Source organism: Stenella coeruleoalba (assembly GCF_951394435.1).
Source record: "Stenella coeruleoalba genome assembly, chromosome: 1".
Taxonomy (NCBI): Eukaryota; Metazoa; Chordata; class Mammalia; order Artiodactyla; family Delphinidae; genus Stenella; species Stenella coeruleoalba.
The window spans coordinates 145,203,012-145,230,930 of record NC_137169.1 but is presented as its reverse complement, the minus strand read 5'-3'; the positions used below and the strand labels follow the sequence as shown (position 1 = coordinate 145,230,930).

The 27,919-nt window shown below is 38.0% G+C and overlaps 1 protein-coding gene across 1 annotated transcript; it reads right to left on the bottom strand.

The window, feature by feature from the left end:
* Window positions 1–375: 375 nt before the first annotated feature.
* Window positions 376–27,919, bottom strand: FBXO28 (F-box protein 28). The gene is made up of 5 exons (XM_079929551.1): window positions 27,646–27,919; window positions 16,908–17,017; window positions 13,173–13,311; window positions 3,204–3,399; window positions 376–1,475 (listed from the first exon to the last, which is right to left on the bottom strand). Exons 1-5 carry the CDS (start codon window positions 27,910–27,912, stop codon window positions 1,081–1,083), a joined length of 1,107 nt encoding a protein of 368 aa, XP_079785677.1. The 5' UTR covers window positions 27,913–27,919; the 3' UTR covers window positions 376–1,080.

The window sequence follows — 27,919 nt, the reverse complement described above, 5'->3', positions numbered from 1 at the left end:
TTCAGTGAACTTTCTTTCAATGGCAAAACTGCATCCCACAGGTTGGGTTTCCTACTCACACCACTGGTCATGACCACATTTGATCAATGAGCACACACAGCGGTGAGTAAGGAAGAGTACTAGTTGCCAGAAGTCTGACATCAATGTAAAGAATTGGGGTTCTGCCTTAGCCAGTGTACCTGAACCCTGCAGAGAATAGATAAAGCAATGGGCTCTAATACTCTCTCATTCTTGTAAAACTGGAGGACAAATGGACATACAAATACCACCCCGCCCCCAGAGGCAAGCTGTTGTGGTGGAAGATGTTAAGCGCTTAAATGAACTAAGACGCTGCTCTAAAAAGTGGAGAAGTGTAGAGGTTCAAGATCAATACCAGTGCAAGAGCTTTTTAAGTGAGTTGACTAGGCAATGCATGCATCCATCCATGCAAATGTAGGACATGGCCCCAAAAGTGAACCGAAAACATGTATATAACAACTGGGTAAGTCCCTTGCCAGTAGTTTATAAAAATATATAGTCAATACTGTAGAGGCCCCTTCTACAGCCAATACTATGGAAGTCCGTTTTAGTTACCCATTACTTCAATACCAAAAAGCATTTACTACTTTTCAGACATTCCAGACAAAGGTCACTTATAACAAAAAGTCAACTTTTTTTTTAAAAACAAGATACTGTCCATTTAAAAAGTAGGTCTTTTCTTTCAAGTGAACAGGACATTTTATGTATTAAACTTAACTTCTAGTCTGTCAAGACTGGTTTAAGATCCTTATGTAATGTGCATATATGCAGAAACAGATAAACTTGCTTTAAACATTATCTGCACAGAAATAAAGTTAACTTCTCAAAACATGATAGGATAGGTCTGGTTAGTACAAATCTATTGCAAAATAAAAGGATTCTGCGCATCAGTTCAACGAGGAGAAGCGGGAAAAGACTGTCCCAACCATGAGAGTTCAAGTTTACGTTGTGTTCTGAAAGCCTAGAGCTAAGGGACACCATGTTGCTCACAGTGTCCTGATATGCAGAACTGCTCAAGCTACGAAGTCAGGGCTTCCTCTGGAGCTAGAAGCACATTCTGGTTTACTTTCTATTCCGGAGACGTTTAGATTTCCTAAGAGAGTCTATGGCTTCTGCGGCCTTTTTGCGTTTCCGAGGAGACTCTTCATTCTGCCCAGACCCTGAGGAGTCTCCTACTGCACTTTCCATTACTTCTCGCAGTTTGCGTTCCAGCTCTGCCAACCGTGCGTTCTGTTCACCTATGATCTGGGTCTGCTCTAGCAGTTTCTGGTCCTGGTCTTGAAGCTGTTTCTGCTGTTCTTGCACTTTGGTGCGAAGCTCAGAAATTTCACGCCTGAGAACAGTCACCCCAGCACCATTTGTCTTAACCTGCTGCTGGAGTTTGGTAACCTCTTGTCTTGAAGGGTTTTGCTTAGAGAAGAGTTGCATTGTTGTCAGGGCTGCAGAAGGTCCTGGAACTGTGGAGAAATAGTTTAAAATGGTCAATCACTTAAAATGCCTCACTACCAGTAATACTTCATTAATTAAACTTACTCAAAAACAGAAATATCCTTTATAAAATCACTTCTGATAATTTCTTCTTTGCAATCTATTTGATCTAATGGATTAATCAGACACCTTGTCTTAACTATAAATGAGTTTGAATTCTGATTCTCATGTTCATGTGGCAATATGTGGAATGCAAGCAAATGGAGATGGGCATTTAATGGCATAAACTTGGATTTAAAATATTATAAAGCATTTTTAGGACCTAGTAAGAAAATATAAATAGTAAAATTAGAGTAGAATCATTTCACACAAGCAAACATAAAACATCTGAGTTAGAAGTACAGACCTATCATGTTCGCAGATCCTCTCTGCACTTAGTTATATGCAAAGGCTTCAACATTAGCCAAACAACAGGGACACCATCAAAAAGTGGGTTACATCACATGTGATGATCAGGAAGAACTTCTGACATGGTGTAGGAAGGCTTTGGAACTATTCTGTTTTAGTAATAATAGAATGTAACATGGGCACAAAAATCACTATTTTAAACTAATAACCTACTTTTTTAAAACCCTATCTCCTGAAGCTTTTCTAAAAGGACCAGATGGATCCATCCACACCCTAAAACCCATCTTGCTAATTTTCTCCTTATACATTTAAATACTCAGAATATTTTCCTTCGCTGGTGCATTCTTCCTTCTCTCTCTGCTTCCCTTTAGCCAACTAACAAGGCTCAGATCAATTCTCACCTCTTGTGAAGTCTCAATCAGACCAGCCAACGATGATTTTATCTTCCTTAAGATTCTCTCTGCTACTCATTTGACATTTAAATGGACACTCCTTTAAACTATTTCTCTTGCCTACGATAATTTGAGTCTGGATATGTCTTACCTTCTGAAATAATAAGATTCTTGAGAGAAGACACCATGTATTATACTTCATTTTAGTCCCCACAGGACACAGTACAGTGCTGTGCACATAACAGGTACTCAATAAATAACAGATGTGTTAATGCTGAGATGCTGTAAGCTTTATTATTAAATTACAGACAGCCACTCAGTTACCCCACCGAGTACTCCAGGGAGCTAACTGATCTGAACAAAATATTTTACTAAAAATTTGTTCCCAGATTTAAAGTATTTGCAAGAGTTGAAGATATTGAACAATTCATTCTTTCAGTAGATAAGGACACAAATCTCTAGGATCCGACAATGTTCAAAACAGCCTTATGCACCCTGTCTTCTAAAGTAGCAGCCAGATACTCCAGGGGCTGAAATAATTAACTGGTTATTTCCATGAAGAATTTTTTGGGTTTTGTCTGGTATATTTGATTCTGTTATAGGATAACGAATACTAACTAGTCAGAAACATCAAAAACCATTCACATATACATAGCTTTTCACTCAGCAATTTGCTCTGATAAATTTAAGCCAAGTTAAAAGTTGTGGATATGTACAAAGATTTAGCCGCAAGATTGTTCTTCAGAGTGTAGTTCAAAACAGCAGCAGATCAGCTACATAAATTATGGTCTGTAGCCCAATCTGTCATTAAAAATTATGTTGCAGATACAGTTACAGACCCAGAAAAGTTCAAGATACACGGTTAAGTGGTGGGGGGAAAAAGCAAGTTACAAATCTATGTACATTATAATAATATGAACATTATTATAAACTGAACGTATTATAAACAAAAGATACCTGGAGGAGAGCCCATGAGTCTTCCAGATACATCTGATCCTGGTAATTTCCTCTTTAGAATTGGAACAATCTTTTCATCAAAGTATTCCATTGCCATGGAGGAAATATCCCTTAACTCTTGAAGTACTTCATGAGCTCGCTGAGGGGCTCTGGTAGAGTTGACATATCTCAACACACGATAAATTTCATCAATCACCTAAAATAATGAGCTCTCATTAGCACTTTAGATTTATTTTTTTCTTAAAGAAAACAGCTAAACAGGGAGCAAAGTGACTGCTTGTTTTGCAATTCCTATAAAGACCTACAGGTGACTTAACTGATATACTGACCACTGATAACATTACCATCTGTAACACATGGCTTTGGGCTTGTTATAATACTTTATACATTTCATATTTATATTTATTTAAGCATCTTTTCTGTACTCTACTGGTGCTACGGAATCAGGATGATTAAAATACAGCTCCTGCCCTGAAGGAAATCAGTGTAACTGGGGAGAAAGATGTGTAAAGAAGTGACGTAAAGAGGGATATACAAATTGCAAAAGAAACTAGAAGACTAAACTAAGAGATTAGATCTTGTATGCAAGTAGGGGTCGGGGTGGGGGAATTACCCAAACCCATATTCTACTAATCCTCTGAACCTACTTCACTCTAGTCTGAATCTGTTTCCCAAAGCCCCAGGGACTCAGCCTGATTTCCTTCTCTCTTTCACACCGCCACTATTTGCTCTATCCTTGAAGTTTTGTTTCTCTTAGACTTGCTGTGGATTGGAATGAAGTCTCCTCACAGCCCACTTTCTTGTTATCGCCAAAGGGTAGCAAGAGATCCTTTTTCATTTTAATAATAATTGCAATGGGGAAACACAAGGCATACATACATGGAGAAGAAAGCTGACAGTCCTGATTCCTAGTTCTCTTGCTGGAATGGTAACTGAACCTTCCTTAGGCATTCTGCCCTCAGCTTTAATCCCTGTGAGGTCAGCCCTACTTTCTCCTATGGCTTCAGCGTAGACCTGAAGATAATAATGTACATCTCTGAAGATCTCCAGTCTGGATGATATCTGTTCCAATGGGTCTTCACCTCACAAGACTTGTGGGTTAAATCAGCCAAACCATTCTGTCACCAAAGTATCTCAAACCACCTTGAATCCCACTCATTTCCACTGCTGCATTTACCTAGCCAGTACCCAACTACGGAACAATCTTATTTATAACTGGCCTTTTCTTCTCCTTTATTCAGGCTGCTGAGTACTGCTAGAGAAACATAAAATCTTGCAGAATAGTACCAGGACAAATTACAGTCCTTAACACGTTCTAGACTCTCAGGGCAATGAGATGATCCTTGTCAGTCTAGCATCATGTGTGCTAAATAAATGTCAGCAAAATTAAACTGTTAGGATGTGTCTTTATCATGAATCAGAGAAGACTTCACAGAAGAGGCCACGTCAGTGGGCCTGGAGAGATGACTAGGAATTGGCTTGGCCTAAGGTGGTGTATATGTAGGCAAATGTAATAAGATAGGAGATATGCTAGTTTTGAATTACATGGGCCATGCAGGTGATACTAGACAGGCAGGCATATATGGAGATACAGATTAGGAGATCAGGAGAGAAACTCCAAATGATGAAGAGGCCTCAGTAGCCAATGGCATAACAGGGACTGACATTGCTAAGGGAGAAGATACAGAATAGAATAGTCAAAGGCAGAATCCTGAGGCACTAGTGGTTAAGTGATACATTTATTTTTGGTATTACTACTAGATTATGAACTCATTCCAAAAGAAAATAACATTTTTTTTCAATAAAAACTTACTGAACTACCATGTTAGGAACTATTACGTATATTAAAAAAAAAAAGAAATGAAGAAAACAGTACTTTCTCTTGGGCTTACAATTTAATTATGTTAACAAATCCTAACCTGTAAGCATTTACTGGTCAGGAGAGGCTTCTTTGACATATTTAAGGTAAAACTGAATGATGATGAGGAACTGGAAGATCTGGGAAGAAAAGCATTTAAGCAGGGATAACAATGGCAATGGCTTCAAGGTCTGAGTCAGTTTGGCTTGTTTAAGTTCAAGGGTTAGAAACATGCAAACTATATCTGTATCTCCAAACAGTAAAAATTTATGGAAGCTAGCATAAGCTCAATGCTTTGAAAAAAAAACAACTTAATATTTATATGATTACAAAATTGTTAATTACAAAATATATAAGCTAAAGTAGTAATAGAGTATTTTTTTCAAGGTCCTTCATATTGACGGAGAGTCTGTGTACTAGTGCTAGGATATTAACTGACCCACAGTAGCTCTGTGTTCATCGGCGTTTACATGTGTGTTATAAATCAGTACTGCGACACTCCAGTATCATTTTATGCTGGCCTCAATGCCCGTATACTCCAGCTCCAGGTACAAAGTAACCATGAGCTCTTCGAACTACATCAAACCCTCTCTCTCTTTTTTGCTCAGGATTTTTGCACATTATGATCTCTTTTCTGGAATGTTCTCCCTGCATATCTCCCCTACCTTCTCTAGCCCCAAATTTCTTACTCATCCTTGAGGTCTCAGCAACACTTTCTCAGAGTAAGCAGTCTTTTCTGAACCCTCTTTCAGTTTAAATCATGTTAACATCTTCATCAAATCCTTTATTTTACCTTCAGAATACACATTACAAGTTTTAAGTACTACATTTTTCTGTAAATGTCTGTCTTCCTATAATATAGTAAGCTCAACTAAAGAGACCATGCCTAGTTTCACTGTCAGATCCCCACAGTCTAGCAGTGTCTGGCACAGAGCAGATACTCAATAAACATCTGTTAAATGAGTGATAAAGATGGTCAAATATCATAAATTGCTTAATATTAACCCATCTAAATAAAACTGTTTAGGGACAAGCCACAGGGGTAAAGTCAATACAAGAACATGATTTTTAGAGGCTGGATTTTGAATATAAAGGTCACAGTTAACAGAATTTTTATTGAGAGGAATTTTTTAAAAATACATAATATTTGAAAGAGTATTTATCCACAGCTTTATTAATGGGTCTATTTATATTATGTTTATGTACATAAATACTGGTAGACAGAAGAATATTTACAGTATATTTGAACTAGACTAGAAATGACTGTTATAATGATTCAAGCATGAATAAAACATACATCTTATCCAATGCAAGATGACTTAGTGAAAGACCCATACACAGGAAAGGCTAGCTCAAACTGAGTAAATTCAATGTACAAGCAAAGTGCTGTGTGAAAAAGAAAGAGAGAAATAAGATCTGTCTGAGAGAACTGAGCAGGCCTAATGAAGGACCTGGCAATGAGACATAAGCAGAATTTCAATGGGGAAGAGAAGTCTGAGCATGACTAAAGGAGGAGTGGACTGAGGAGATGGATGATGTGGATGGACAGGTGACAGCATAGGAAATCAACATGTATGTAGTGCTACTACGTACCATGCCTTTATTCTGGGTTTTTAAAAGAAATTTATTATGCAGTGAATCCTCTTCCGTAACCCTGATTCTTCAGAATTAACTTCATATCAAACTATTCCATAGGGATTACTAATACTAAATCACATCTGTAAACCAATTTGTGAAATAATCTTATCTTTACTGTATTCAGCCTTCTAAATATAGTGTGAAAGCAAGGTATCTCTTTCCATTTGTTCAAGTCTTCCATTAGGAAACAATGTTTTCAAAGCTTACCATATAGAGGTTATTTAGTTAAATGGACTCATCCATGTTTTCAATAAAATTAAAAATATTTTCTGGGGCTTCCCTGGTGGCGCAGTGGTTGAGGGTCCACCTGCCGATGCAGGGGACGCGGGTTCGTGCCCCGGTCCGGGAAGATCCCACATGCCACGGAGCGGCTGGGCCCGTGAGCCATGGCCACTGAGCCTGCGCGTCCGGAGCCTGTGCTCCACAACGGGAGAGGCCACAACAGTGAGAGGCCCGTGTACCGCAAAAAAAAAAAAAAAAAAAAATTTTTCTTTCCTCTGTCCAAAAGTTATAAGCAAAGGACAACGTGAGGAAAAAAGGACACAGCATGTTAGAACCAAACTGCTTCTAGCATTCAGAGTCATCAGTGGCTACAATGGCTTTAGAGGCACATATTAAGAAAGCATAGTATTTACCTGATTTTTAAAACATTTCAATTTCTGAGTAGGTTTAATCACTTTCTGAAAATTACTTTAGCAGCAAGAATGTAACGTGTGAGTCTTGTGTCCAGTGTAAAGATCACAGGTTTTAGGCAGGTCACCTAAACTCTTTAATGGCTCTCTGTACACCTTTCAAATAATATGCCACATGCCGAATCCTACCCAAGTTTGAGATAATAAAATAATAGTTATGAAAATATTTTTAAGTTTTAAAAAAGTATGGTAAGAAACCAAATGTGAACAGCTATCATATTTCTAACACATGCAGTTTACTATATCATGCTTATGTTTAAATTGGCACAGTAATAAATGACATACTGTGAATATCATTTAAGTATTTCTACTACTGTAGATGAATTTCTATCTTGTTTAATCTACTGTTTAGCAAACAAAGCTCCTATTAAAATACTGAACCTCATATGTTCTCATTTTCTGTCTTTTTGTTCCACTTGAGATTTCCTTAATTTTCCTTTCCGCCCCTTTTACTTAAAATTGTTTCTTCCATATTTGTAAATATTTCTTTATATGGCATGTGTTTGACTATTTTCTTATTTCTCTTAGACTATTAGTCACAGTTTCTTTAAGTTTCATATCCTTGTATTGCTTTCTCAAAGGTGTATTTTTCCCCATTTGTTTCATTCTGTGTTTCATATTAGTCTGGCAATTCTCTACTCCTTGCGTATACTTAAGAATGGAGCACACAAAAAGCTGATCAGAACTCCTAGTTAGCCAAGATGGTGGGAAAGGTGGGGTATAGGGGGATAAGAGCAGGGACCTAAAAAAAAAAATCAATGAGAATAGATTGATTCTTCTTTTTTCATTTTAAAGGTTCGTGGACTGTATATATTTACTTGGGGACCAGCATAGTGAAAGGAGGAAATGCTTCCAAGTAATAGATATTTTTAAGAATGTCTTCACATTAAAACCAATTTTAAGAGAAACAAAAATACAATATTCTGGAAGCATTAGGTAAACTCAAATTGAAGGATATTTATTCCTCAAAAAACTGACCTATGACCTTCAAAAATGTGAAGCTCAAGAAACACAAAGAGTAGGGAATTATTTCACATTAAAGAGGATTAACAAGTCCACGTGTAATCCTAGACTGAATTCTGGACTCAGAAATAAGAATAGTTCGGGGGATTTCCGTGGTGGCGCAGTGGTTGGGAATCTGCCTGCCAATGCAGGGGACACGGGTTTGATCCCTGGTCCGGGAAGATCCCACATGCCACGGAGCAACTAAGCCCGTGTGCCACAACTACTGAGCCTGTGCTCTAGAGCCCATGAGCCACAACTACTGAGCTCACGAGCCACAACTACTGAGCCCACGTGCCGTAACTACTGAGTCTGCGTGCTGCAGCTACTGAAGCCCGCGCGCCTAGAGCCTGTGCTCCGCAACGAGAAGCCACTGCAATGAGAAGCCTGCCCACCGCAACCCAGAGTAGCTCCCACTCGCCACAACTAGAGAAAGCCCACACACACCAACGAAGACCCAACGCAGCCAAAAGAAAAAAAAAAAGAATAGCTAGGAAAACTATTATTGGGATAAGAAATGAAATTTAAATACAGATTACTGATTAGTTAAGTGTATTGGATCAATGTTAAATTTCCTGAGTTTGATATCTGTACTATGGTTAAGTAACAAAATGTCCTAGTTTTTAGGGAATACATTGAAATATTTAAGAGTATAGGGTCACAGTAGCTCCAACTCATCTTCAAATGGTTCAGAAAAAAATAAAATATGTATAGAGAGAGAATAAAAGCAAATGAGACAAAAGGTAAATAATTGCTGACCTGGATAAAAGATACATGGGAATTCCTTGTAATATTTTTGCAATTTTTGTGTAAATGTGAAAATACATCAAAACAAAAAGTTACCCCCCAAAAAAGGAATAAAGAAAGTGACCACCACCAGTTATTCTTCATCAAAAACGTTAAAAACAAACCAATAATACATAATATGTAGATTTTATGTTTGTTCAGGGAAATCTAGCTTCATGATCTTACATGATCATTTACACTATAAAAACACTGACTTTTGTGTTTCAATAAGCACGAAAGGGTTACTGGGGCTGTTAGTAATGGTGAAGAGAAGAAATTATTCATGTCTTTTTTCATTATTATATCTCCCAGAATGGTTAGTTGGCCTCTGCTCACATGCGTTTTTCAGTATGTGTGAACTGCTGATATTGACCGAGAGCTTACTATAAAAAGTTTGACTTCTATATGTCAGACAGAAGATTTGAGAAATGTATACAGGAATAAGCTAAGAATCTAAACTCTAGTTCTGAGAAAAGATGAATGCAACATCAATGTAGTGGTCAGAGTCTGCAACTATGGCCCTAACTGACCTGTGCCTATTTTTGTAAATAAGGTTTTTACTGGAACACAAGCACACACCCATTCATTTACCACACGTTGTAGAATCACGGCTGTTTCTCAGAGTTGAGTATTCATGACACAGACCATGTGGTTCACAAAGCCAAAAATATTTATTATCTGGCCTTTTACAGAAAAAGTTTGCTGATCCCTGCCATAGCCATAGTGGCAAACTCCCAACTAATCTTTAGACAGATTTTCTTTTAATGCCCTTGCTATTAGTATGCTTTCCTTGTCAAGAGACTCCATTTTAAACCCCTCCAGTGAATAAGCCTTAGGTTTTCACTGAGTAGAAGGGTAATGATCTAGCTTGTTTAGAGCTGGAGAAGGGACCTATAGGTTTAAATCATTCTTAAATATAGATTCTCAACCAACCTTCCTGTTTTAGCCCCATTTTCAGAAATGCTTGGAGCTTTCGACCTAGAATTTTCTAGAGGTTCAGTTGTGCATACTGGGTTGCCTCCCAGCTTCCCCCACTCCCAGTTTAGGAATTAACTTTCTCAGTTCTGCTAAGTCAGTTACCATTTATTCATCTACTCTCCAGCTTCCAAAATTCTGTTGCTACTGTCTACTTTCTGACCTCATTTTCATGGGTCTTTATCTTTTTTCCTTTTAAAAGTTAGATCATTTACTCCACTCCACTGACTAGAGTTCTGGGAGAAATTAAGAGGTAAACATATATTTAATCTTCTATCTTCATCCTGCCATTTAATTTTATGAACAAACTCAACTGTTCTTTCAGAGAATAATTAAAAGAAAAAAATCTTCCCAACTGTTAAAGGTCCACAATTCTGTTACATATCAGGCAATCTAATTTAAACTAATGTGCATATTACCCAGACTCACTTAAGTAACTTGTGAAAAGTAATTTGTGAGATGAAATCCCTACTGGAGACCTGAATTTTAACAAAATGGATATATTCTATACAAAACCACGAAAAGAGTTCTCTTACAAAGTATAAGAGCACCTGAACTTTTAAGTATAACCCGGGAGCAAGATCCTGGGAAAACCAAGAATGAACTACCACAGAAATCACACACCAAATCAAGATTATATGCTAAACTGAAAGAAAATTATTTTATAGAATGTCTTCACTTAAGGATGAGAAAATTAATGCCACATCCTTATGTTCTGAAGATAGAATGTGAAAGTTTAAGGATGAGAAGTTCAAAAAGGAACAATAATAAAACAACCCAAAACTGCAAACTGTGTAAGTTAGCAGTTTAGATTTAGTCTAAGCTAAAAAGTACCAGCTACATAAAAATAAAAAGTAATAATCTGAGTATACAGTGTTGTTTTAGGCAAGGTATAAGCTATATAGATGGCACTTGTAAGAAAGAGAAGAAGCCAAGGTGATAATAAAAACAAAAATTATTTGTTTTCTGGGGGTTGTTTTTCCAGTCAAGTTCAGATTTGTAGGAGAAAAATAAATCAGGATAAGATCTTTGGAAGAAATGGGTACGATGAAGGAAAAATGGAAGACTTTTCCACTGCAGGCAAGGTAAAGGTCTCAGTTAAGGAGCTGTCCAGAGCAAATGCCCAGGGTGATACACATCAGCTTGAAAGCTGAAGACATTCTCCATTGCTACCACCACCTCAGTTGGTACTAGAATTAAAAGCAAAGACAAGTGGTTTCCAAAAAACCAGCAGGACTCAACTAGATTCAACTTCATTTGTATAGATAGTAAATATTATTCTAATCACATGATCCTGATAAATTAGAACAAAAGATGGGCAACTTCTGCAAAGGTCAGGTACTAAAATATCTTTGGCTTTGCAGGCCATATGGACTTCGCTGCAAACTACTCAACTCTCGTTAACAACTGACTGAATTGTCTCTAAGGTTATGAAGCTTGGAGATGCGTCTTAACTATTCACAACCTTATGATAGGCAATAAAAACTACAAGGCTACAGGAGACAACCTATTCTAGTTCAGTGAACATCCCAGGAACACCTAAGAGTTAAGGCCTATGAATCAGACCTGGATAAAATCTGGCATAAGAATCAGAATCTAAAGTTTCTAACCGGTCCCTTTCATTTATTTATTTTTTTTGTTATTTTTTGTTTGTTTGTTTTTGTTTTTGCGGTACGCGGGCCTCTCCCGTTGCGGAGCACAGGCTCCAGACGCGCAGGCTCAGCGGCCATGGCTCACAGGCCCAGCCGCTCCGCGGCACGTCAGATCTTCCCGGACCGGGGCACGAACCCGTGTCCCCTGCATTGGCAGGCGGACTCTCAACCACTGCGCCACCAGGGAAGGCCCCGGTCACTCTTTTATAGTACCGTGCAGAAGCATCGGTAGCTAATGAGGGAAGTGCGCTATACCAAAGTATACTTTAAATAAGAAACAGGAGGGATTCCCTGGTGGCGCAGTGGTTGAGAGTCCGCCTGCCGATGCAGGGGACACGGGTTCGTGCCCTGGTCCGGGAAGATCCCGCATGCCGCGGAGCGGCTGGGCCCGTGAGCCATGGCCGCTGAGCCTGCGCGTCTGGAGCCTGTGCTCCGCAACGGGAGAGGCCACAACAGTGAGAGGCCCGCGTACCGCAAAAACAAAAACAAACAAAAAGAAACAGGACTCCTCTGGCTCCCAACGTACGTCACAGAAAGTTGAAAATGGAGAAAGTACATTAAAAATATTGCCAATGTTAATTATCTATGGAAATAACAAAAAGAGAACATTCAAATTTTACTAGGTATTAATTAGTTCCAACCATGTTAAGGGAACCTTTTGCCAGTATCAACTAAGTAGCAAAATGATCTTTAATTCTACCTCCATCTCTTGGACATAAAAAGATATAGACATTATTTTATTCTGAATTTACACTCAATTCAAGAAGCAAGATACTAGTGAAGGTATGAGTAGTGTGTTGAACGCTGGGATCTTTATTAACTTAGTAACAATAAATATATCACAATATACTTATTTCTGTGTTAAACAGCACTATTACTTAGCTCTGAGTATACTGTTACACAGTAATTATCTATTCTTGTCAGATCTGGAAGTTTGTAAGTTGTCTTCATGAAACATTTCTCAAACAAAACCAAACCAGCTTGTCTTTCCTACTCCACCTCCCCCAAATTATAACAATCTTGAAGGCAGGGACAATACCTATCCTATTCATTGCTGTATCTCTGGCATCTTAACAAAAAGTAAAAGTGCAAAATTTTTTCTTGAGTATGAACCCTTAAAAAGCTTTTCTAAAGAATAGTAGCACTTCTACAGTATATTTCAAAATCATAATTTTAAATATAAAGATCACATAAATGATACATATGTATATGTTGTTGCACAGAAGCTAAACAAAGCCATTCATAGAAGTGCATCCAAAGAAGTAGAAATAATTCTATTATTTAAAAAAATCACTCTGTAACTTTATAATAATTTAAAGTTTACATAGTGCAATCCAGCTGTTCTAGGTAAGGGATTCTATTTTACCTTTCCTGGGATGAAGCAACAGAGATTGGAATCCACATACTTCATGAAAGTCATATTTAAGAGAGACAGCCTTGTTTCAACAGCAGCGAGGATGTCTGCATGACGAGCTAATGAATGGTTTCTCCTTTCTGACTCTCTCCTACCAAAAAAAAAAAAAAAAAGGCAACCATTAAAAGAAGTACTGTGGACTACAATGTTAACCAAACAAAATGCCTTAATGTAAGTTTAACATTTACACATTAATTTAGAAATCTACAATTGGGTCATAATTTGTTTAACTGTCATGATAAACGAATCACTGTTTAGAAATCCTTGCCAAGGATTAATCCAATACTCACTGATAAAATATTTGAAAAAAATTAGTTTTTTTTTTTTGTTTTGTTCTTTGGCTTTGTCAAGCCTAATGGCTATTAGAGAAATTAATGAAAGAATTACACATGGACATAAAGACAAGAAACCATATATTTTTGCCCACAAAATCAGCTCATTTAAACTTTTAAAAAGTTTTATTGAGACATAATTCACATACAATAAAATTCACTTTTAAAGGGTACAATTTAGTAGTTTTTACTATATTCACAGTTGTGTTCCCATCACCACTATCCAATTTCAGAACATTTTCATTATCACAAAAAGAAAGCCAAGGGGAAGCTGGGATGAAGGGAGAGAGTAGCATCGACATATATACACTACCAAATGTAAAATGGATGGCTAGTGGGAAGCTGCTGCATAGCACAGGGAGATCAGCTCGATGCTTTGTGACAACCTAGAGGGGTGGGATAGGGAGGGAGGGTGGGAGGGAGACACAAGAAGGAGGGGTATGGGGATATATGTATACATACAGCTGATTTACTTTGTTGTACAGCAGAAACTAACAAGACATTGTAAAGCAATTATACTCCAATAAAGATATTTAAAAAAAAAAAAAAAGCAAGCAAGCCTGTAACCATTATCAATCACTCCCATTACCCAGCCCCTGGCAAGAACTAATTTACTTTCGGTTTCTATGGATTTGCCTATTGTGGACACTTCAGATAACTGGAATCATAATCATAATATTATGTGGTGTTCTGTGTCTATCTTCTTTCAGTTCGCATAGTTTTCAAGGTTCATCCATGTTGTAGCACGTCTCAGTAGTTCTTCATTCCTTTTTATTGCTGAATAATATTCTATTATATGGACATACCATTATTTTGATTATCCATTCATCTGTTGATGGACCTTTGGGTTGTTTCCACTTTTTGGCTATGATGAATAATGCTGCTATAAATATGTGTGTACAAGTTTTTGTGTAGACATATTTTCACTTCTCCTGAGTATATACTTAGGAGTGAAACTGCTGGGTCATTTGGTGACTCTATGTTTAACTTTTTGAGAAACTGTTTTTGTAAAGTGGCTGCACCATTTTATAATCTCACCAGTAACATGTGAAAATTCCAATTTGTCCACCTCCTTCCCAACATTTGTCTTTTTAAATTTTAGCCATCCATCCTAGTGGGTGTAAACCAGTATCCCATACTATTTTGATTTGCAATGCCCTGATGACTAATGATGCTGAGTATCTTTGATGGGCTTTTTGGCCTTTAGTGTATCTTCTTTGGAGAAATGTCTATCGAATCCTTTGCCCACTTTCAAATTGGGGTTATTTATCTTCTTATTGTTGAGTTATAAGAGTTTCTAATACAATCTGGATATAAGTCCTCTAACAGATATATGAGCTGCAAATGTCTTCTCCCATTCTGCAGGCTGTCTTTTCATTTTCTGGATGGTGTCCTTTGAGGCACAGAAATTTTAAACTTTGATGAATTCTCGTTTGTCTACTTTTTTCTTTTGTTACTTGTGCTTTTGGTGTCGTATCTAAAAAACCACTGCCTAATGCAAGTTCATGAAGGTTTATGACTATGTTTTCCTCTCAAGGTTTTATAATACAGCAGTGACATTTACACTTAAGCCTGTAATTCATTTTCAGTTAATTTTTGTATATGGTTTGAGAAAGGTTTCCAACTTCATTCTTTTGTCCCAGTGTTATTTGTTGAAAAAATGAAAATCAGTTGACTAAAAATTTAAGGGTTCACTTTCTCGACTCTCAGTTCTATTCCATTGATCTGTATGTCTATCCTTTCTTTTAAAATTAATTAATTTATTTTTTGGCTGTGTTGGGTCTTTGTTGCTGCATGTGGGCTTTCTCTAGTTGTGGCGAGCAGGGGCTACTCTTCATTGAGGTGCGCGGGCTTCTCACTGTGGTGGCTTCTCTTGTTGTGGAGCACGGGCTCTAGGCGCGTGGGCTTCAGTAGTTGTGGCACACGGGTTTAGCTGCTCCGCAGCATGTGGGATCTTCCTAGTCCATAGATCGAACCTGTGACCCCTGCATTGGCAGGCAGATTCCTTTTTTTAAAAAAATTTTTTATTTATTTGTTTTATTTTTGGCTGCGTTGGGTCTTCGTTGCTGTGCACAGGCCCTCTGCAGTTGCAGTGAGTGAGGGCTACTCCGTGCTGCGGTGCGCGGGCTTCCCACTGTGGTGGCTTCCCCTGCTGTGAAGCACAGGCTCCAGGCTCATGGGCTTCAGCAGCTGTGGCTCGCAGGCTCCACAGCGCAGGCCCAGTAGTCGTGGCACACAGGCTCAGTTGCTCTGCGGCACGTAGGATCCTCCCAGACCAGGGTGCAGCAGGCAGATTCTTAACCACTGCGCCACCACGGAAGTCCCTATATGTCTATCCTTATGCCAGCACCATACTCTTGATTATTGTAACTTTGTAGTAAGTTCTGAAACTGGGAAATGGTAGTCTTCCAATTTTGCTCTTTTTCAAGATTGTTTTGATTTCTGCGCCTTTTGCAATTCTATAGGAATTACAGGATCAGCCTGTCAATTTCTGCAAAAAGACTGCTAGGATTTTGACAGGGGTTGCACTGAATATATATATATCAATTTGAGGAGTATTACCATCTTAATATGAAATCTTCCAATCCATGAACATAGAATGCCTTTCCGTTTATTTAAGTCTTCTTTAATTTCTTTTAACAGTGTTTTGTGGTTTTTAATATACAAGTTTTATACTTTTTTGGTTATATTCATTACTAAGTTTTTTAAATTCTTTTTGACGCTATTGTAAATGGAATTGTCTTAACTTCATTTTTGGATTGTTTATTGCTAGTGCATAGGATTATACATACATTTATTTATTTATTTAATTTATTTATTTATTTGGCTGTGCTGGGTCTTAGTTGTGGGACACGGGATCTTTCTTTAGTTGCAGCATGTGGGATCTAGTTCCATGACCAGGGATTGAACCTAGGCCCTCTGCATTGGGAGCACAGAGACTTAACCGCTGGACCACCAGGGAAGTCCCAATACAATTGATTTTTGTGTACTAATCTTGTATCCAGGATCCCTGCTGAGCTCATTTCTAGCTCTAATAATTAATGTATTTTATATACAACATCATGTGTATACAAGATTGTATCATTTGTGAATAGAGAATTTTACTTCTTCCTTTTCAATCTGGATGCTTTTTATTTCATTTTCTTGCCTAAATGCCCTAGTTTGAACCAAAATGTTGAACAGATATGGTGAGAGTTGAACAAACCATAGTAAAATGATTTATTGTGATCTGTGTACCCTTTGCTACAAAAATTTGGAAACCATTTAACCCAAGTAAACCCTTAGTGAGATTAAAAACAAACAAACAAACAAAATCCCCAATTGTAAATTATTGCCAATGCTAACCATAACATACCTTGGGAGTTGTGCTTTAACTTGTTTCTGACATAGATTATGGTACCTCTCCACTTTTAGAAATCCCTGATTCAACATTCTCTGGCAGACCAAGTCCATTCTTTTACAAACCTATGGGAAGAGAGAATGAGAAAGAATTGTAAAAAGTAAAAACCAAATTGGTAACAATTAAATTAGGCTCATAACTGATGGTTCAAAATTCTCTGTGCCAGTATTATTCCCCAGTTTGCTATATGTAAATTGTAAATTACAATATTGCATTTAAAAATTAGTATTATGTGTAGGCAAGGAATTAGTATTATGTGTAGGCAAGGAATACTTTACTCCTTAAAATATATATATATATATATATATATATATATATATATATTTTTTTTTTTTTTTTTTTTAAATTTTTTTGGCTGTGAGACATGGCTTGCAGGATCTTGGTTCCCTCACCAGGGATTGAACCCGTGCCCCCTGCAGTGGAAGTGCCAAGTCTTTAGGTATTTGTTGAATGTTCTGGATGTATCCCTGCTTTTATGGTCAAAGACTATAATCCTGATGACCATTAAAGCAACATATTTGAAGGTTTTTAACAGTTTGAAATAAGAAAGTTCTCCTTTGGCCAAAAACATATTCAAACTTAAGTCTAACTGCTCACAAAGTTTTTATGATCTATAACCAGAATGACAGTTTTTAATTATTTCTTCTAGTGATTTGGGTTAAGTATGACAGATTATGATGGCCAAAGCCTATACTAGATACTGTCATATCCTCCAAAATATTTCAACATGTACAGCAGAAACTTAACTACTTTGAATCCTTTAAAAACATGGTGTCTTTATACAAAAAAAGTACAGGATCTGGGGCTTCCCTGGTGGTGCAGTGGTTGAGAGTCCGCCTGCCAATGCAGGGTACACGGGTTCGTGCCCCAGTCCGGGAAGATCCCACATGCTGCGGAGCGGCTAGGCCTGTGAGCCATGGCCGTTGAGCCTGTGCGTCTGGAGCCTGTGCTCCGCAATGGGACAGGCCACAACAGTGAGAGGCCCACATACCGCAAAAAAAAAAAAAAAGTACAGGATCTGAAGTCACAACACCTAAATTTGACTCCAACCAATATACATCCTTGAGCAAGTCAGCTTCTATTTGAAAGCCTGAATCAGACATCTGTAAAATATGGATAGTATCTACTATATAGGGATGTCATTAGGATTAAATAACACACACTAAATCACTTGGTAAATTATAAAGTGCTATATAAAAATTATGTTAAATAAATTTTGTTTAACTTACCACTAATTTGAAAACTTTGCTTCATATACTTAGTTCTTATATTTCTGAGATATCCCAGTATCTTTTTTATCTTAATGAAACCTACTACACAAAATACATTTGTTCTTTGTTTCCTGAGTATTTTGCAGTGACTCAAAGTCATCAACCTGGTCGTTAATTCTCACTGTATAGGTGTTGCTGAAAGTGCAACACTGAGATATTATTGAGATAAATCTACATCAAGGCTAAGTCAATTAGGCAAGGGCTGTCTTATGCTTCTATCTCTCATAGCACCTAAAAACAAATGCTTGACAAATACTTGAAATACTGATGAAACTTTTGATACAAGTTTGCTTTCTCCTGAGATTATAGGGACAAAAATTCTGGTAAACTGGGTTGAGCTAATAAAGGTTTTGATACTCTAATATTAAATACTAGCTATTCCCTAAATCCCAGTATGGCAAATGAAACGTATGAAGGTAAACAGTTCTTTTCATTTCAAAGTAAATGAAAACATAATAAGGTTTAAGTACTGATACTAAGAGTAATTCTAAAAAATTATATTTTAAAATATGGTGGAATCTATTTCTAACTAGTAAGTTATAAACATTTGTTCAGTGTCTACTGAAAAAAAAATAAACCCAATATGTATTAACATAAGTAACTGTTTCTAAAACAAAATATTTAATGAGTTACATTTTTACAAATCTCTGATCCGTGGTTTAACAGAAACAAGTGAATTTTCATATCTGCTTCTTCTGCATTAAAGAGAGTGAAAATTGCAAATAATATATTAGTAAAGTAATGAAAATATTTTATATTGTATAGACTCCCTGAAAGGGTCTTGGAAACCCCTCTGGTAAACCTGGACCACAAATGAGAACCAGTGCCCTCATCCTGCGTAAACACGTTGCCATGAACACTGGTACTGAACTTTATGTGAGGAAAAAAAATTTTATCATGTTACTGGAGGAAGGAAAAGAGAGTATGTCTTTTTGTGTGTGATGAGGGGGAATAAAGCAGGCTAAATTCTCATCTTTCGTAGTAGGAAGTCAACAGATATTATCAAATAGAAGACAAACAACCCAAAGACTTGAAAGTGGTGCCTCTGAGGAATAAAAATTGGGGGTTGCATTGTTGTTAACGTTGTTAAAACTACTTGATGTGAGACACCCTCTAACACAACTTTGCAGAAAAATACTTTTTCTATTTGTGGACTCTATAACCTCTTTGATAATTTCTGAGTTAAATACTGGAACTAAACCCACTGTGGTGATGATTTCCTGATTTTTTAAAAGTCAAATCATTATTCTGTACACCTTAAACTTATACAGTGCTATATATCAATTACATCTCAAAACTGAAAAAAAAAGTTTATTTACAAAGTGAAAAATTAAGGTCAATTACTGCTGTACTAATTTCCAAGGTAGTTTCTAAATTATTTTATTATACTAGAATTTTGCTGCACTGAATCTAGCTAAATACTAGAATTTAGGTATCTCTTAATAATCTAGAAATGCAACGGAATGAGTACTGACTAGTATGAGTATACAACTGACTGGGGAACCAGGTAAGGTCAACCAAGAGACTTCACATGATACAAGATTTGAACTAGGCTTTAAAGGAAGAGAGGGCAAGCAAGGACTGCCAAGTTAATACTGACAGAACAAAGGCACAAAGCCTGGAAGGAATAAACCATTAGCAAGCAAACTACTTCTGAAGACAGATCAGATATGTAGGCAAAGCTGAGAGGAATAAAATCTCTCATGTTTTGAGCAGGAAAATCAGACAGTAATGAGAAGTAAGTTTAAAAGGAAAAAGATCACCCATTTTGGGAGAGATCTAGTATTGGTACAGCTGATTGGTCATTTTCTGTAAGCAACTGTAATGTTAAGACTAAAGATATGGTTCTGGAAATTTCACATGAAGATAGCTGAAACCACTGCAGATGAATCCCAAATGCAGTAAAAGACAAGAAAACAAAGGCTTATAAATGGAGCCTCAACTGACCATTATAACTAAAAGCTGATAAAAAAAAGATCAGAAAATATGCATCTAAAACGAATACTGTAAATCAACTATACTTCAACTAAAAAAAAAAAAATTAGAAAATAGGAGGTCACAAAGACAAACTAGAAGAGCACCACAAAAGCCAAAAAGATTTGAAGCATTAGTCAATATTGTAGGAAAATAACAGTATTTAATGTGGTATTATTCCATTCATAAATGTTCGATAAGCACTGACTGACCGAGAGCATAAAAACAAAGACACGATAGAGCATATATCTATCTTGTTTAGGATTCAGAAGGAAGCAAAGTGACCTCTGAAAAACAGCAATACACTAATTTTCCCCAAGGTGAGCAATTTAATGTTAACTGCTGCCAATGTATGTTAACTTGCAAAACAAAATTATCTTATTTAAAGTGTAGCTCTAAATTTGGGGATATTTTAATTATTTCCCAAGGCTAAAGGGAAGAAATTTCATTTCTCCAGTTATTAAAACAAAACAAAAATCCTAGCAATTTGGCAATTTACCCAAGACAGAAAAATAAAATTCTAGAATCTGATATACAAAGATGATGACTATGTCAAAAACAACCAGTGTATTTAGAGATTAGGAAAATATATACTATAAAAACAAAAGGGAACTAATGGAACAAATCAGTCTACAATGAAGACGTTTAGCTTGGCCCCTCTGTTATTTGCTGCTCTAGTATGAAGAACAGATTTGTTTTTTCTTTGTTAATTACTTCAAGATTTAAAATGCCATGTTTATTCTTTTTTATTTTAAATGTTGGGGGTAGGAGTTTATTAATTAATTTATCTATTTTTGCTGTGTTGGGTCTTCGCTTCTGTGCGAGGGCTCTCTCTAGCTGTGGCAAGCGGGGGCCACTCTTCATCGCGGTGCACGGGCCTCTCACTATCGCGGCCTCTCCTGCTGCGGAGCACAGGCTCCAGACACGCAGGCTCAGCAGCCGTGGCTCACGGGCCCAGCGGCTCCGCGGCATGTGGGATCCTCCCAGACCAGGGCTCGAACCCCTGTCCCCTGCATTGGCAGGCAGATTCCCAACCACTGCGCCACCAGGGAAGCCCCCATGTTTATTCTTTTTATCATTTTCTAACTTAAGTGGTCAGTAATAAAAATTTTTCTTCACTTGTGTTTATTTAGAAATCTTTTTTGTTGTGCCACTATGGCCCTTCTTAATGCAAGACACATACGCCATAAATCCATGAAATGCACACTTTTCCTATCAAACCTAATCTCTAATATAAAATCTTAGTTGATTCTAAGATGTACATTTTTCATCTTTTAACATTTGACAGTGGAATGGTCTTCCAATATATGATATATTACAATATAATTGCCAGCATTTCTTTCTCAGATATCTTAGATGCCTTGAAATATAGTATGCTGGGCTTCTTCAATTTTGTTTAAGACGCTGTAAAGACTTTAAGATATGTTATCAATTTAATAAAAGCTCTTCTGGAAGAAGAAAAAAGTACTGCCACAATAATATATATGCAATTTGATCAAGATGCATTCTCATTTCAAAAATGTTAAAATGGGGACTTCCCAGGCAGTCTAGTGGTTAAGACACTGCACGTCCACTGTGGGGAGGCTTGGGTTCTATCCCTGGTTAGGGAACTAAGATCCTGCATGCCATGCAGCGCGACCAAAAAAATACAGGAAATAAAAAAAGTTAAAATATGAAACTATACCTTGGAATCAAGGAAATACTGTAATGGAATCACATTTTTATGTACTCATTTCATGCTCTACAGTTTTCAAATGAACAGTTCATGTTTTTCTCCAATTAATTAGGAAGCTACTATCAAAGATTAGGCTGCTTATTAGACCCTTGAACTGAAAGGGATGTAGACACCAGAACCTGTCCTTTCTTTTAACAGTGAGAAAACTGAGGCCTTAAGAATTTATATGACTTGTCCAAGGTCATCCAGCTACTCAGGGGCAAAAAATGAAATTAAGAATAAGGGTCTTCTAGCAAATAGATACTTATTGTTTATAGATATACATATATATGTATCAGTCTAATATGGACTTTAATCTAATATGGATTACTCTCAGTTTCCTCATTTTTTTGTATTGGCTGCACAAGATTTTTTTTTTTTTTTTTTTGCGGTACGCGGGCCTCTCCCTGTTGTGGCCTCTCCCGTGGCGGAGCACAGGCTCCGGACGCGCAGGCTCAGCGGCCATGGCTCACGGGCCCAGCCGCTCCGCGGCATGTGGGATCTTCCCGGACCGGGGCACGAACCCGTGTCCCCTTCATCGGCAGGCAGACTCTCAACCACTGCGCCACCAGGGAAGCCCCTGCACAAGATTATTTGAAGGACTGGAGACGTGCCTAGGACAGCACCTCAATAAAAACCAAGCTATGTGGGGGGAAAAAAAAGAATCCAGGTCTTCTGATTTGCATCTTTTTAAATTTAGTGATCAGTAGCTATACAGATCGAAATGATTATCCTAATTATTTCTCAACTGATTAGAGTTTCAAATAATACTCCACTGCTATAGAAACTGTTGGCACTAGTCTAGAAAGTAGGACTTCTTTATTTTAAGGACATTAGTGGGGGGTTCCTACTATACTACTAAAGTTTAGAGATGGAGCTAGACCAAGATCTTCCTATAATCCTCTCAGTCAGACAAATCTGCTGTGTAGAACATTTGACAAGCCATCTGGGCTGGATTCTTCAAAAAGTCATGAAAGAATGAAAACAGTGAAAAAGTGGGAGGAATTTTCTAGATTAAAGAGTCTAATGTTTTATTAGATTAAAGAACCTTAACTACCTCCCCAACCCCTCCAAGCTATAAAAAAATATTGTGAGGACAACTGAAAAATCTGAATATAAAATGTAATATTAAATCCCTTGGAAGTGATGATATTGTGATTATATAGAAGAAGTATTCAGGGGTAAATGTCATTATATTTGCACCTTACTTTCTAATGGTGAATAAGCATACAAGTGAAAGAGATAAAGCAAATGTGGCAAACAGTTAATGACAGGTGATAAAATCATTTAAAAGATGAACAATGAATGAGCCAGGCCTATTTGTTTTTTTCAGTGAACTCCTCTTAATTTCCCTTACCTATTAAAAATATTGATACAACTTGCCCCCTCTTTCGTAAGAATACTTTAATCTTTTATAAAAAATTCTATCTACCTGGCATGGATTGTTTAAGATACAATACTATATAGAGAGAGAGACAGAGTTAATTCTCAATCGTCTGCTGGTAAAAAAAAATTACAACAAATTAAAAATTCTCTGGGTGTCCTCCCTAAATATTCACTTGGAAAGAAAATATATATTTTAATATTAGCCTGAGCAAAACAATTAGGATAATTACATGCCTTTTTTCTGCTGGGAATGTTCTTCTACCTCTGACTGGATGAAAATTCATGATCTTGAGGAAGCCTCTCCTGAGTAACCTCTACATTCTTGTATTTACTACTATGCATTTGTTGTCCTAGTGCTTTGTAAATGTGCTCAAGGAAGGTGTTTACATTCTGTCTCAATGATGATACTGTGGACAGGGTTACTGATTGAACACCTTTGCTTTGAGACTGTGCAGGAGTGAACTGTCCCCAAAATATTATAATTTCTTACCTATACTTAAGTACCTGTTAATAAAATCAATAACCTGATGACATGGTAGGGGAAAAAAAAAACCCCAGCAATGCAGAGAGTGTATTTTCTATAATACAGCGATACAGAGCAGTGGTCCTCAAAGTATGTGACCCTTGGGATTCCCAAGATCCTTTCAAGAGTTTGTGAAGCTAAACTATTTTCATAATACTAAGATGTTATTTGCCATTTTCGTGCTTATTCTCTCACAAGATACAGCAGAATTTTCTAGAGGTAACATGACATGTGATGACAGCTAAGGGAATTGTGCATTGTGTATTCTTGTGTTTTCTAGACTTTTCAAAGGTAAGCTCTTAGGGTCCTCAATAACTTTTAAGAGTGTAAAGGGGTCCCGAGACAAAAAAATTTGAGAACTACTGGTATAGAGCAAGAGATAGGAGGAAGACAGCTTGCCTACTTAAAAAAACAAGTAATGGTTTCCCATTTTCCTTCATATTTTCTACCAATCAACCCTCTCTACAACTGAAGTTTTCAAACACATTTGAAGAAAAGATGTAAAAGGAACTAGAAATGGGTAATAGACTTAACTAGATACAGTGCTTTAGAGAAATATCTTGGGACAAAAGCATATATTTATGTACCCTGTTACCAACTGGAAAATTTCATTCCAGATAATAAGCAGGACTTCTGAATTTAACTTTTAGTCAAATTTGTCCCGAACCACTAATAGGATTCCATTAACTTTATAGGAGCTCCACTAGAATCACAGAGGAGAAGGTATGATAGGATCTCTCTAAAACAACTTTTTTTTTTTTTTTTTTGGTTGTGCCACGCAGCTTCCAGGATCTCAGTTCCCCGACCAGGGATTGAACCCCAACCCCCTGTGAAAGGGGGAGTCCTAACCACTGGGCCACCAGGGAATTCCCTAAGACAGCTTTTAAAGCCTCCCATACTCATTTTTTCAGTGAGCGAGAACACTGTACGCATGAGTCAAAGTTATACGTTTAAAGTTAGCTTTGATCTGCTCTGTAACCAGCCGTAGGACCTCACTTCTTAACCTGTGCCACTTGTTTCAAAAACTCTCATACCTGCCAAGGAGGCCTAGGTGACAATCTAATGCTGCATCAGCGCAAACTTGTGTGATTTATTGGCAGAACAACTCAAAGTACATGTTTTGTCATTTCAAAAGTTGTGTTCATCCAATTAATTTTAAATATATTGGAGAAGTTAAATATTTAAAGAGTTATTTTTATGTAACCAGGATTTCCAAGTTCCATGTACATTTTTGGAGCAAATAGTCAATGGCAGAAAAAACAAAATCCAATTTAATAAGGCATTTGGACAGTCCCTTGGAAATAACTAAATTGGAGAGTCAAACTTCAATAATTCATGGCAACAGGAAGCAAATTATCAACTAAACTGCAATTGAAAAATGTTATTTTAGCCATTTCAACTTAGAGCAAATCTTTTCAAGAAAATACAGGGTGGTTAAGCACATGGATCAAGCACCTGTCCTCTAATTTAGGCGCTAACAATAGTTATGACTGAGGTCCTAATAAGGCAAGTAAATTGGGAAGGAAGAAAAAAGAAACACCTGAAAAATAAATAAACTAGCTCATCAACCATTGAATAGTTGACATTTAGCTTTATGGAAACCAAGTCTGTTCTTAATTAATATCACTCTCTTCCAATCATATCCAACCTAACTCCACTCAAGAAATTATGTAATTTGTATGCCAGATAGCAGCACACACACTGCTACTGATTTTCTGGCAAACAGCATTTAGGTATAAATGGTCACTTAAATGAGAAAAGGCCTGTAAAAGACCTAACAAGCACTATCTCTAGGCAGCCAATTTCATTAAATGATCGTAATTAAATTAATGCTGACATCTAGTGGCAAGAAAGAATCTTTCATGTTACTTGAATTGTACCTTATGACATCAAACCAATGAATCTACAACCAAAGACACTTCCAAATCCTCACAAAAGATTATCCATTTAATCTAAGAATTATCCATTAACCTTAAGAAAGGAATAAGAAATAGTTCCCCATTACTAAAGCAGAGGAAAAAAACCCATCTTTTAAGATGTAAAACTGGCAGCAGAATCTTTTTGGGGGGTAGGAGTGGAGGGGTGGCAAGGGACTCCTTAGTGGAGGGGTGGTAATGGACTCCTTATGGAAAAAATCTTTGAAACTACAAATTTGTATCTTTAAAACACTAGAATAGAAAACTACTTAAAAATGAAGAATGCAGCTGAATACTTCACTTGAAAGAGATGTCATTTACTAATAAATTGTGGGGTGTGTTTTTAACTTTGTCCCCTAGGACAGGCTGGTTTTCCCCCATTTAAAAACGTTTTTAATTTTTTAAAAAATAAAATGACCAACAAATGAACAAACCCCCCCAGTTTTCCTCAACACTTATAAAACAGAACTGTGAACATCCCAAGCTTTACAAAGGCATTGTCTGGCTGAAAGGCTCAATTCAATCAAATGCTATGCCCAATTTCCAGACACCAGGAATGTATACCATGAATTCTGATCAAACATCATCCTTTATAAAAATCTGAAGGAATATTTAAGATTCTACAAGAAATTCTGGATGACATGTCCTGGAAATTAAGGGACAATCATTTTGAAATATCACTTTTCAAATGAAGAATTTTCCATCCTGCAGACTGGCATGGTTAATGTGCTGTGTTGACAAGAAAAAAACGCAACAACTGTCCACCAGTTTGAATGGATATTTACAACCTTCCTTTAAAAAATAAGTATACTTTCAGAAATACAATTATAATCAATTTTAGATTGGAGGTGTACACCTAAAATATGGCATATTGATTATTAAGAAAATGCTATACACAGCACATTCAGCAACATGTCTTTGTCCTCTTAAAAACAACCCGACCACAGATTTAGCTTCCACACAGAATCGGTCTGCAATCATTTCAAAATGTCCACCTCCTTCAATTTCCTTACCACTTAAATTCACTGAAAGGAAGCAAAATACCTGACTGAACTAAGATATTCATCAAACCTTCAGGGAAACTTCTGGAATGAAGAAAATCCCAATGGCAATTTATTTTCATAAATCATGGACTAAACTACTGTGATTTTAAGGTATAAAACCTCTCCTAAAGCTGGTGGGTGGGCGTAAATCACTAGTTAGAAAACGAACTGCAGGAAAGAAAAAAAACCTTCTCAAGGGGCAAGTTGCTTCACTATGGGTGGGAAGTATCAGGGGTGAGGCAAAGCCGGAATAGTCACTTCTCAGGGCTCTACTTTACTGGTCAACTAGGGCGCTGGGGTTGAGGCTACGTTCCAATTCCTCCAAACCTCTACCGGCTTTTGGGAGGACCGACCGATCCGACTTTATTTTCTGCAACAAAAAAACTTAGCCGGGGGGGGGCGGGGTAACAATACGTTATTCTCGCAGACAAACCAAACCTGGCTGGGATCATCTCGCCTACTTCGGAGTGCTGGCCTCCTAACTCCAGCCGGGGGCTGGAGGGTGATATACAAAAGGCAGGTGGCGAGACCCCTCCGGGGTCCACATTCAGGTCGGGAGGAGGTGGGAAGCCCAGCTCCCGCTGCCTCCCCGGCCGCGGCCCCGCTTCCGGGTGGGGGGCACGGAGCCCCCCAAGGCCAAGTTCCCGCACGCAGTCGCCCCCAGCCCCAAAGCAAGGGCAAAATCCGGACAAGACCCGCGGACCGGTCCCGACAGAGATTTTGGGGCGGGAGGGGCGCACTCGGTGCTCTGGCGCCGGCTGCGGCTCCCAAGGGGCTCCCTCCCCGGGGAACGCTCTTTCCCTCTCGGGCCCTCCCCAAACCTCGGCCCGGCGGAGAGGGCGGCGGGGGTCCCGTGGGGGCCTCACCAGGCGGAGCTGGCTAATTTCGTCGTAGGACATAAAGCTGAGGATGTTTTCGATGGCTACGATGGGCAGCGCCACGAGCGTGTTGTTTTGAGGCAGCTGGTCCGGAGCCAGCGCCGGGACCGGGGGAGCCTGGGACCCCGGCTGCGGGGCCTGGGGCGGGGGAGGTGGGGGAAGTCGCTGGGTAGAGCCGATGGCCGAAGGGGAGCCGCCGTCGCCGTGGCCACCGCCTCCTTCCTCAGCCATCCGCTCCTCCGACGCCGCCGCCATCTTGGGG